The 13,301-nt window shown below is 31.2% G+C and overlaps 1 protein-coding gene across 1 annotated transcript; it reads left to right on the forward strand.

Moving 5' to 3' along the window:
* Positions 1-7,890: 7,890 nt before the first annotated feature.
* LOC112683458 (zinc finger MYM-type protein 1-like) lies at positions 7,891-10,436 on the forward strand. The gene is made up of 4 exons (XM_025554510.1): positions 7,891-7,913; positions 7,992-8,815; positions 9,004-9,538; positions 9,734-10,436. The coding sequence occupies exons 1-4, from the start codon at positions 7,891-7,893 to the stop codon at positions 10,434-10,436; spliced, it is 2,085 nt and encodes a 694-aa protein (XP_025410295.1).
* Positions 10,437-13,301: the final 2,865 nt, after the last annotated feature.

The following is a 13,301-nucleotide window of genomic DNA, read 5'->3' on the forward strand; positions in this document are numbered from 1 at the left end:
AATACATGATGATAAACAAATTAATTCATCCGTAAAAATAAAAAGAAAACTTACACGAAGAGTTTACTAAAAACTTAAATTTTTCCAATGGGCGATAAAATTTGCATAGCAACTGAATTCGGATAGTTTTTTTTTCTCTATTTAATTATTGAGCAAAATATATTGTTCAGAAATATCATTGAATGGCGTATAATATTGGAAATAAAAATATTTTAAAAATATTTGACTGATGTAATAAAAAATTTGTCAAATGGATAACATAACGGTAGTCGTAAATTAATAATGATTTTTTGTATTGTGAACATAGCATGTTTTGATATAATATTTCGAATTCTAAAAAGATGATTGATAATAATTAAATCAATAATACAACTCAACATTTTGTTCAAAATTCGAAATAAAAAATAAATAAATGAATGGATCAAAATTGATAAATTGCACTTGATTTATGTATTTATGTTTAAAACAAAGTTAACGCGCTCAGGCGTGAATACAAATTTTCATTTGTATAGAGGAGGTGGTGTTTCAAATTGTGGACTGCGATTAACATTTTTATCCTTTTTTTAAGGAGGTTTAAAAATGTATGGGGGTCATGACATGACCGCTCCTCCCCACCCTTGACTACCTCTGAATGAATTAGACAGATGAGAAGCTAACGAATTAACTCGTGCAACTTGAAACGTATTCAGTTCGTCGTATGGTTGTAAGTCAATGTCCGTGCCTTGCAAGCTTGTACATTTCTATAATACCAGCTATGTAGTTAAGGTCAATGTATAACAACGTCCAGGAGAAAATGACGAATTCCCAATAATTTTCTACCGTAGAATTCGAGGTGAAAACTGGCGCGTTAATGCTTCTATTCATCACGAACTATTTGTAAACGAAGTGGTGCAATGGAAACGAGACAACTTCAAACACCTTTATAATGTAAACAAGTCTTCACATTCCCCGACTAAACTTTTGACAACTTGGTGGGAATTGTTTACGCTGAAATTCCAACCATGACAGATCTTTGAAACAGCTATTCATAAAATTAATTATGTCAGTATATACTCGAAGAAAACGCAATTTCTCGGTACTTATTAATCTGTTTTAAACGAGATAAATGTTTCGATTAATAACATTATGCAATTTTGCGTGAAGTGAAAGGAGTTACGAAATGAACGAATTAATGTAGAACCCGTCGTGGTTTTTAGAATTCTCTCGCTATCAAATAAAAAACTGTCGGATTCTATTTTACCGCGTCAAAAACATTATGCTGAAAACGAATTTATTGTACCGATACAGTGTATTAAAGTATACCACGTTATGTGGTCACCCGTGTCGTCTAATCGAACAGCGATTGTTTTTAAACTGCTCAATGACACGATGCTACCCTTTTAAGCTTAAAATTGAAAAACAAAGAGTTTTTCGTTATAAATATTGCTCTACATTTGAGGTGGAGAAGAGCTAATGAGTATTAGTTTCAATCCATTGGTTTTCATACAAACGACACCGGGTGTCTGTGAACAAATATTATTACAGTTAAAATCATTCGCGTTGTCTTTACGAAAAAACATTAAATTATTATAAGGGCTGGAAATATAATACTCTATAAACCTAAAATAGCTTATAGATAAATAAGCAATTCACTAAAAAAAACTGCGTGAAAATATTTATTTTTTTAAATTATTTTGATAAAAATCAAGGCTTTGCACCCGAACTAACCCGAACCCGTAACACTCCTAAAAACGCTTAAAAAATCAAACACCTAAAATGCATATAACCCGAATGATTTTTTTTTTTAAAACATCCGAATTAACCAAAACCCGAATAATTTTTTATTTTACAATCTTTATGTGACATATCATTTTGTATGTATTTTTTGTGATTATTTCAATTTTGTCATTAGTTATTTAATAGTAAAATTATTATTCATAGGAATAATTTCACAAATAATATACAAAATTTTTTATTAATCTAAATTTATCTAAATAAAGACAATAGCAATATATCATATTGACAGGTGTGCATGAATGGTATGGTATGTTGAATGTTCAAGTGTAAACAACTGAGATACTATTTTTAAAACTATCCAGTGGCGGTGATAGAATTTTAAAACTAGCTGGGCCAGGCTGGGACCAAAATTTTTTAGGGAGGGTCAAATTGTTGACTTGATATATATATATAACACAATTGTGATGAGAGAAAATTGTGCAGAGGGGGAGAGGGAGGGTCAACTTTCAATTTTTCAATTTTTTTCACACTTCATCGTGTAAACTTACTAAAACAATGATTTGTAAACATGTATTAACAGTATTAATTTCCTAACAAAATATATATTCATGTAAACACTTTTTAATTTTTATACTCCCTAACCCAAAATTACACTCAATACCAATTACACCATCAGACATCAATCGTAGTACAATTGAGTTTCTGTAACTATAAAAACATAACTACGAGTATTTTAAACTGACAATAAACATTATATTATGTTATAATACCAATTCTAATAAACAATTCAACAAACATATCTTATTGTATATATATAAAAAAAAAAAAAAAATATAAATATAATATTTTAAGATAAAATAAAAAACAACTGTGTTTCAAGATTAAATTGAACACTTAAAAACTTTTAATATTAATTAAAAACAGCAATAAAATACATAATAATATAAATAATTTATTTTAATGAAATTCTTCTATTGTTATGACATTCAGCAAAAATATTGATTATATCCTCAATATTTAATGATATTTCTTCAGATTTTTTTATATCAATTATACTTAAGCTAATAGATTGTTGTGAAGCATAGAATTTTTCAAATATGATTTAATTCTTTTCATACATGAAAAAGTTCTTTCACATGCTGCTGAAGATACAGGTATTGTAATTGCAATAGTACATAATTTGTATAATTCAAAAAATGCTAGTTGATAATCCAATAAAAAATTATGAAATTGAAAAATAGTTTTTATAGAATGGTATTTTAATTCAAATTGTTTTATTAATTTTCTAATAATGTTTAATTCAGAATTTAAAAAATCAATATCACACATATAAGCTAAAGCAAATGGATGAATAAGATTTTTATCCAAAAAATTACTATTTCTTGGGTCCATTACACTAATTCCCATCAATAAATCTTCGTTATTAGAAAACCTTTTACTTAGTTTAGCATTGATTTTATCTATAATAATTAAATAAAGGTGTTTTCGAAAATCAGTTTCTGAACTTAATACTGAACTTTCAAATGAACTACCTTCAACTATAAATGTTTGCAAATGTTTGGGTAATTTTTTAACTCTGTTTTTTTCTTTATTTTGTGCAGAAGGGTGTTTTATATTTAATTTATTTGCCATTAATTTGGATGCACTATATAATTTTGAATGATAACTTAGATCATTTCTTATTTCACAAAAATGTTCTTTAAGAGAATTCAATAATATAATTGTTTTGGCCATATCAGCATTTTTATCTTGTAAATATTTGGTCAACAAGCTAAATTCGGAAAGTAAATCATTAAAAAAAAGTAATAAATATATAAATTTAAAATCTATGTTCTTAAGTAAACCAGTAGCTTCTGAGGAACGTATACTTTTTTCATTTGAAATCTTATATAATAACAACAGTATAACTTCCAAAATAACTTTAACAGCTCGACATGTATGAATTTGAAATAACCAACGAGTAAGGCATAATCTTTTAAGTTCAATTGGTTTTGGAATTTTTAAAATTTGTTTTTGAAGCTCAATAAACTTAGAATGAATTGAAGTTCCAGATATAAAATTATATAAATCTTGTAAAAAATTAAAAAAAAAATTACTTCATCTACATTTTTTGCTACATCTAGAAGAACTAAATTAAGACGATGATTATGGTAATGAATATAAAAAGCACGAGGAACTTTATTTTTAAATAAAGCTTGAACTCCATTAACTGAACCTCTCATAACATTAGCTCCATCATAGGTCTATGCAACACATTTATTTATATCAATCTTACATTAATTTAATTTAATTTTAATATGATTAAATAATGTGTTTGCATCTAAATTTTTTAGTGGAGTAAACCCTAAAAATCGCTCTTTAATTTCATTGTTATAATAATATCTAACAACAACTGATAGTTGTTCAGTTTTTGTAATATCCTTAGTTTCATATATCATTATTGCAAAATATCTAGATTTGTCTAGTTCAGAAGATATTTTATTTATTAACATACTAGCCATGATGTGAATTAATTCTTTCTGTATTGAATGATGAAGATACCTAGCATTTTTTGGGCCATTCATTTTTTTTTAACAACATTATCAAAAAGAGAAATAACATTCATCAACTCTAAGAAATTTCCTTGATTTATACTAGATTCATTTTCAAGATGTCCACGGAAGGCAATATCCTGAAAAGCTAACATTCTTAAAGAAATTATTATTGCTTCCATATATTTTTTATTTTCAATTACAATACTAGTATGATAATTATTTAATTGTGATAATACAGAAGTCTTATTTAATTTGTTTTTTTTTTAAATTCTATTCATGAAATAGTACAGTTTTTATGTTCATCACTATTATCATGTCTCAAAAAATTTCCTACAAGACATTGTATTTTTCCAATTAGTGTAACCTGTACTTATAAACATACTAGCACTATTGTTCTTTTGTTTAATTGAAAAAAAACCTACAAGGAAAACAATATACAGTATTTTCACTTTGACTATATTCTATCCACTTAAATTGCTCATACCAACAAAATTGAAAACTTCTGGTCCTCTTTGTCCTCCCAGTACCATAGGTGGTCTTAGGAAAGTTCTTTAAATTTGATTGATATGGCTCTTCATCGATGGTTTGTGAAATATCATAAAGACCAGGAACTGTACGAAGGCTTTGAGGCTTGACTATGTACTCTAATTCCGTTTCACAGTTTGTAAAAATAGATTTATCAATTTCATTAGTACTTTCATAGCTTGAACTAAATTAAAAAAAAAAAAAAATAATAATTCAATATAAATTCCTAAGTAAGCTATTAAACATTAGGTATTAATTAATAATTATTAAAGGTATGATTAATTTACCTGCATAAGTCAACACTACTACAAGTACTAGATGAAGATGAATAATTTGATTTATCAAGTTCTTGATTAGGTAGTTCATTTGTATTACTAAACAAGTTCAAATTAAATTGTATGTTAAAATCATAGTACAATTTATTTTATTTGAAAAATGTTTAATTATACAAAATTTAAATTCAATCGATATTTTTATTATTAAATAAACACATTTTTATGCATGTAAAATGTAATGTACTAATGTATAATATATTATAATTTTTGGCATTTTATATTGCATTTTTTTTTTATATATATTTTTATTGAATTTTTAAGATTTATAGTGCATTAAATTTACAGCCTTAGTTATAAATAATAATAATATATTATACCGAAAAATCATTTGGAAAAAAATTATCAACTTACTTTTCGACTTACTTATGGTTTCGAAAACTCTGTATTAGTTGTATTATGTTCAATCACCATTACAGTCGAATGATGAATATTTTTATTTACTACAAATTTTGTAGTTTTTGGATTCATTGCTAAAATGTTCATTAGGTATGTTTTAATATTAATTATTAGTTCTCATATTATTTATTTAAAAAAACTTACCATCAGAAGAAGAATCAAAATCAGATGCATTGTTTATTTCCAATTTTATCTTCTTAGGCGCAGAAAAAAAAGATTTTATAGACCTGACCTTTTTTGTTTTAATAGTCTCATTTTCGATATTGCTTTCTGACATGATGACAAGTTAAAACGTTTAAATAATTAATTAATTAAATATTGATTTAATTTAAAATGGCGAAAATCGTATGGGTAAAATACCTTGAACACCAAACAGTTAAGTAACAATCAAGAACAAAATGAACTGTCAAATGATCACAAAACATAGAATAGTATAAATTACATAGGTACACGAATATACAAGATTAAAAATGTACAGTAGATTGTAGATAACAGTACCTCGCGCATTGCCGTCGATAAAACTGTTACTGATTCTTACAACTATACAATACAATATTATTTCAAAAGTATCTAAAAATAGAATGTTTTCCATTGTATTTTCTTTACCATAGTTGGTTAATAATCTAAACTCGTAGTTCGTGGAATTTTCAACAAAATTATTAATAACATTGATTAATATTTAATAATTAATAAATATAACTTATTATTTTCGTATTCAGCCGCTGGAAAATACACGTTATTTATGAGGCTTGAAAGCATAGTGCATAGTTTTCAACCCATTCAAAATGTTGTTCACGCCATCTATTATGACTTAATATTTTCATATTTTGATAAATCATGATTTAGTCATGAGATGTTTTTTAGTGTTCTAATATGATTAAATTTAATTTTTGGGGTGGGTCACAGGGGGGGGCCCGAGACATTTTAAGGTGGGCCTGGGCCCACCCTGGACCACCCCTGGCACCGCCACTGAAACTATCCCAAGCGGATACGTCGTATTATTATAATTTAATAGGTAATAGGTCTTCTACGAATCACCGAGTCGTTATTTATTACAATATTGTAAGTCTGAAATAGAATTGATGTCTCGCGTATAATTACCTAAATTGTTGTTCGCGTTATTCATATTTGTTCAGTGTATGACATATGTCTATGTCATGAATTGTCAATTTTTGTTGGTGTAATAATTTCATCGTAACATTCATAAGTACAAATTATTATCATTTTTGTATTACGCTATGTTCTAGCTAGTGCGTTTTTAATGTGAGCACGCATCACAAACCATAAGCAGACATTTGGTGAAATTTGTGGGGGGGGGGCTGAGCATTATTTGCTTATTATACCTATAGAAACAACTGTGCGCAATTATTTATTTCAACAAGGCAATTTACGAACTATGACAATTTGCCATTTTTAATCAACAATTTAAACAAAAAAACAATTAGGTGCCTCATTTTAAACATTTTTGGAGTAGGTATTATTAACAGAAATTATTAATTAATTAAATTAAACAACCTATACGGGTATTATTACATATTATTAATATTACATTAATTGCGATCGTTCCAAGTCATGACAAGAAGTTTGTAAAATTTTACGAATTTGATTTAATTTTTATCACAGAATATATTTTTTTAATTTGGTTATTAAAAATGCACTTTTTTAGTTATAAAAATTATTGTATTTTTCGTCTCTTAACAATTTTTAGAGCTAGGGGGGCTAAGACCTGTATTTTATATTTCTAGGGGGGCTTAGTCCCCTCAAGACCTCTTCCCTCGATGTCTGCCTATGCCACAAACGCAAATGCAGAATACAAAATAATTTGTTTTTTGTCGCATACGATATGCCCGCACCAGTGGCGTAACGAAGGGTGGCATGACGGGCAATGGGCCACGGGCCCACGACTCTAGAAGGCCCTTCAAGAAAAAAATAGTACATTCAAAAACAAACCACCATTAGTGAAATTTATAAACACGATTCTGTTTAAAAATATATGTATATTCTTGTAAAATAAAATAAATTTAATAACTGATCACGATTATTTTTATAGATTATTTTATTTACCAGTCCGTCGACATTGTCTATATTAATATTATTATTATACATTTAATGATATTGTTATTTGTAGAATGGAAATAACAATGAAGCGTATCACAATCGCTTGTCTTTGAAACCGAACGTAACATTTATATTTTATATTTAGATACTAGATTAGATTAGAACTATTCAAGGAAAAAGTGACCGTCGTTTAGTCGTTGTTACACTATGTTCTTTTAATTTATATTTTATTTTGTTATTGGTCAATGACGTGTCGTAGACCGATTTTGTTTTCACCTTTTGCTGTGAATCAGTGATTCGTATTCGTATAGGTATTGTAATCAATCATGTCGAAAAAAATACCTAGTGGGTATGAAAAGCGTAAGAAAAAAACGGAAGAACAAGAAAAATTATTAAAATTGCCTAAAATTAGTAGTTTTTTTTCTAGTACCATTCCTCGTGAAAATAAAAGTGAAATAATAATTAAAAGTGTTAATACCGAGGTTAATAGTGAACAAAGTGTTGAACTTAGTTCTGTAGATAGTGAAAAAAATGAAGAATCCGCCCCAGAAATGTTGTCATGCTGTTCATATAAAGGTACGAATCAAAATGAATCTTTTGATATTGTTTTTAAAAATATTATTGAAACTTCTTCTGATCCGACGGATATTGGACATTTTAAAGAAATCGTTTTAGATGCTCAAACTAAACGGTTCATAATTGAAAATGGGCATAGTAAACCTAAAGCTAAAGGGCCCTTCGCTAAAAATTCAGACGGTAGATCTTTTTTTGAAAAGTATTATTTTACAGTGTCCAAATCTGGTTTAAAAATCGAACGTTCGTGGCTATGTTATTCGACTATACTTCAAAAAGCGTATTGTAGGTCATGCTGGCTATTTGGAGATCGCACATCCACTGGCTTTCAAGAAATTTGGACTACAGGATATTGTGATTGGAAACACATAGTAGATGGTATTAAAAGACACGAGCAATCACACGTTTACTACATTTCCTGTTTAGTATATGAAAAATGGTTTTTAAATAAAACATTAAACGAAGAACTAGAACAGAATATAAAAAAAGAAAAATTATTTTGGCGTCAGGTTTTAGAGAGAATTTTAAATATTACTCTTACATTAGCTATGCGAAGTTTACCTTTTCGTGGTCACAGAGAAGAGCTCGGTAGTGGAAAAGGAGAAAACGGCAATTTTATTTGTTTTATTAAGTTACTTGCAAAATACGACCCAGTACTAGAAAAAGTTATTAATCAGGGTATAATAAAGTAAACTACTGTAGCCCTAAAATTCAAAATGAACTAATACAGTTAATTTCAAATAAAGTCGAAGACGAGTTAATACTTAATATTAAAGAAGCTCCTTTTTTTTCCATTATAATTGATACAACGCAAGATATTTCAAAGGTTGATCAGTTAAGTGAAATTTATCGTTATTGTGTTATAGAAAAAGATGAATATGGAAACCCAAAAAATGTATGTGTTAAGGAAACTTTTTTAGCATTTCATGAAGTTGTTGATCAATCTGCTTCTTCTCTTTCTGAACTAATATTACAGAATATTGAAAAAAAGGGATTGTCTATCGCCAAGTGTCGTGGTCAGGGCTATGACGGGGCTGCCAATATGAGTGATATGTATAATGGCCTACAAAAAAGAATTAAAGACATTGAGCCAAGCGCAGCTTATGTCCATTGCTCTGCTCATAATTTAAATTTAGTTGTCAATGATGCTGTGAAAGAAATAACAGAAATGAAAATCTTTTTTGATGTTGTTCAACGAGTTTTTGTTTTTTTTGGACATAGTATAGTAAGATGGCGTATATTATCAGATTTAATTAAGGAATCGAACAGTCAAAATGGATTATTAATAAAAAAACTTAATCCCACAAGATGGGCTGGTCGTTATGAAGCAGTTTTTGCGCTTAAAATTAGATTTGTTGAAATTCAAAAAGCTTTAACAAAAGTTATACTTTGCAGCTCTAAGTTAGATGAGCGAAATGAAGCTGAAGGGATTAAAAAACAAATTGAAAATTATAATTTTATTTGCACTTAAGTTTTTCAATGTAAAATTTTACAAATTATAAACCTAACTTCTAAAATTCTCCAGTCAAAGTCAGTTGATTTAGATAATGCATCCAATTTATTAAAAAACTGTTATGAACAATTAAAAGAATATAGATGTAATTTTAATGATCTCTTGGAAGAAGCAAATATAGTTGCTAAAAGTTGGTCTATCTCTACAGAGTTTCAAAACAAACGTCGTAAAGTTGTAAAAAGATATTTCGATGAACTATGTACTGATATGCGTTTAACTTGTCCAGAAAGCTTATTTCGTGTAACTATTTTTAATAGAACGTTGGATAGATTAATAAATCAAATAAGTAAACGTATTTCAAGTTTTCATGAATTAATGCTAAATTTCACATGTTTACAACCATCTTTTCTTACATCAGCAACAGATTTAGAGCTTTTAAATGAAGCTACGAAGTTGGTAAACAAATATGATAAAGACATATCAAAAACATTTACAAGTGAAATTTTAGCTGTAAGATCAACTCTTAAAAATCAAATAAGTCAACTTAATTCAACTAGAGATCTTGCTCAACTTTTAATGGTGAAAAATCATTCTTTAACAGCCAGTTTCTCAGAAGTATGTACTGCTCTTTTATTATTTTTGACAATTCCTGTTACATCTGCAAGCGCGGAACGGTCATTTTCGAAACTAAAAATTATTAAAGGATATTTAAGGAGTACAATGATGCAAGATCATTTAAGTGGTCTGGCATTAATTTCAATCGAACAAGAAACAGCCCGAGAAGTTGACTTTGAAAATTTAATCGATATGTTTGCCGAAGCAAAAGCAAGAAAGAAGAAATTTTGAATATTTAAATTTTTGTATTGCTTTGTATATATTTTTTAAACCAAAAAATGTTTATTACAATTTTACTATAAAAATAATATTACACTAAACATGCTTTTCATTGTTTGTAACCTTAAAGGGTAGAATTTTATAGGTGGTTAGTTTTTGTAGGATATTCCTCATATCTCTTTTTTCCTAATTTATAAAACTAAGGGCCCGATTGGATTATTTTGCCACGGGCATTAAAAGTTCTGGTTACGCCACTGGCCCGCACTAACTAGGAGTAGGACATAGTGTTAGTATTTTAATTGTAATAGATATTATAATTTATAAGCTTCATACACATATAAAATAACTCCTTCTTCCCAGAAAATAAATCGTAGTTACACCATTACTTGAAATTAACATAATGATAGATTGGTCTAAAAAACTGTTGCACAGTTGTACAAGAAATTTATATTTTATTACATAGGCAGATAACAAAAAATATAAATATTTCATTAGTGGAGAGTGACTCAGCCTCCCCACCGTATTCCACCAATGAAAAATAATGTTTTTCCTTGATTACTTAACACCCGTATTAACCAATATTAACCCGAATAATAACGGTTATTAACACCCAAACGTTTGTTTAAATGTTGTATTGCGGTGTTTGAACATCCGAATATATTCAACACTCGAAACCCGAAATCCGAAAAAATTATTCGGGTGCAAAGCCTTGATAAAAATAACGTTTTATAAAATTGAGTTGAAAAAAAAGTATTCCAAACAACACTGAACATCATTGACTGTTTTTAATCTAGGAGAAAACATTAATTTCTACATATTTGCCAATTATTTGAAAGTTATTGAACTATGTATTTATTTAGCTGTACCTTATGAATTATTACATTGAATCACTAGAACTTACTTTAGGTTTTTGGATGAAAATTATTTTTTTATTCACGCCAAAACCACGTTAGCACGTGATAATTTTAGAATAAAATTTCAAACTCAAATCTTGGATACAAGAACAACAAAACAACGGGAAAAATCCTAAAATGCTCAAAAATAAAAAAAAAATGAAGAGAAGAGTATTCACGATTGTTAAATAACTAAAATAAATAAGTACGACAAACTTATATATTCTCTCAATCAAAAGTACTTGAAACTGATTTCATCCACACAAGAATTACGAAAATTATGTTGATAAACAATGCGAAACGCATGTCGAAATCCCAACTCCAATTATAATTGTAAAACGGTTCATGATTTATTGCGACCGCAAATCAACAGCTCATTATAGGTACCCGACTTGTACGATGGAATTTCCTTTCAATCATACGGGTACGAGGAACGTCCGACTGATACAAAAATACCAATTGCAATATTGCGTCGATTGTTCCTGTTCACGAAATTTTTTTTACGCGCCGGTCCCGCATTGTTGTTCACGAAATATCGTGAGCGAGATGGGGTTCCGGGGAAAAGGACCGGGAAACGCAAGTATAAGAACCGGCTGGACCGGGACGGTGGGTCGTAAAACGCGTAACAAGTTCGGGTATACAATATAAACGAGTACGTCCGTTGCGACGGGGGATCGTTACATTGTCCTGTAACCGTACCGCATTATAATAATACGCTTTGGACGAGTGATGGGGTCAGTTTTATAGGCGCGCGAATGACACGAGGGTTGGTGGCGATGATAGACCCTAATATTTTTCACGCATTTATACATCGGTGCCGACGGAATAATACTTACGCGCAATAAACGTGCTTTAAACGTATAAATAACATTAAAACGCGTCCCCGCCAACGTCGTCGTCCTTAACGCTGATCCGTGACGCTATACGAACACCTACGCGGCAGGGGACCGGGAGACGAGGCAAAAGTAATTCTGATCTGTTTATATGTACCAGACAGTCACGGTGGTGGTGTGTATATATATATATATATATGAATGTTCAAGAATAAAGTTTATATCCTCTTATTTTTATTTTTTTCCTTTCCTAAATTGTTATTTACGGCGACGAAAAATTTGTTCGGCGGCGAAACGGATAAACGAACGGCCGCGCCGGGCACGGACCGAGGACGGCCGAGGGCGGAGAACGAGAGGGATTTCGGGTAAAAGTCCATAAAACGCGGACGCGAAAACCGTCTAACGTTATGTAAGTTCTCCTTAAGACAGACACCCGGGGCGGAGGCGCGCGGATGAACCGCGGGACGACGCGGAGTGGTGTGCGACGACACCGCACGGTTTATGTACGGTGAACTTCCTAAGTATATCTATACGTGTGCGCGTTGCGGTGATGTCGCGTCGGTTTCTGTCCCGCAGGACCGTCTCGCTGGTCGTTAGGGCAAAAGCGAACGCCCGCCGCCGCGCGTCCTTCCGTAACCGCGTCGTCGTCGCAACCGGCTTCAGGAACGCGCGCCTGCTCCACCGCCGTAGCCATCGCGCGCGGTTTTTCATCCGCTCGTTCGCGCCGCGCACGTTTTGTTTCCCGACCGTGCCGCGCGTTTTACACGTACGGGATTACACCGCCGCGGACGACGGACGTGCACACGCGTGCGGTACGCCACCCGCGGGGGCGAGCAGTCCCTCCAGGAATACGCACACGATCGTATTATGCGGAACGGACGCGATTAAATCCGACGGCGGCGGCGCGTTGTTTCTCGGCGCGGAATATTTATTGCCCGGCGTGCGTGCGGTTGTCATATCGCCGGCGCGACGAAGCGGACGCCCGCCGAGACGTGGGCGGTGGCCGCCGGCGCGCTTTTAATCAACCGTGTGCCGTTATTGTTCCGTCGTTATCGGTCGTACGCGGTGCGATGTTAAACGCGCGCGTAATGGTCCACGCACTCGGAAAACAACCATGCTTGTCCCGCGCACGGATTTCACTCGTTTTCCGG

The sequence above is a fragment of the Sipha flava genome, unplaced genomic scaffold, assembly GCF_003268045.1.
Source record: "Sipha flava isolate LNK unplaced genomic scaffold, YSA_version1 226_pilon_pilon, whole genome shotgun sequence".
Lineage (NCBI taxonomy): Eukaryota > Metazoa > Arthropoda > Insecta > Hemiptera > Aphididae > Sipha > Sipha flava.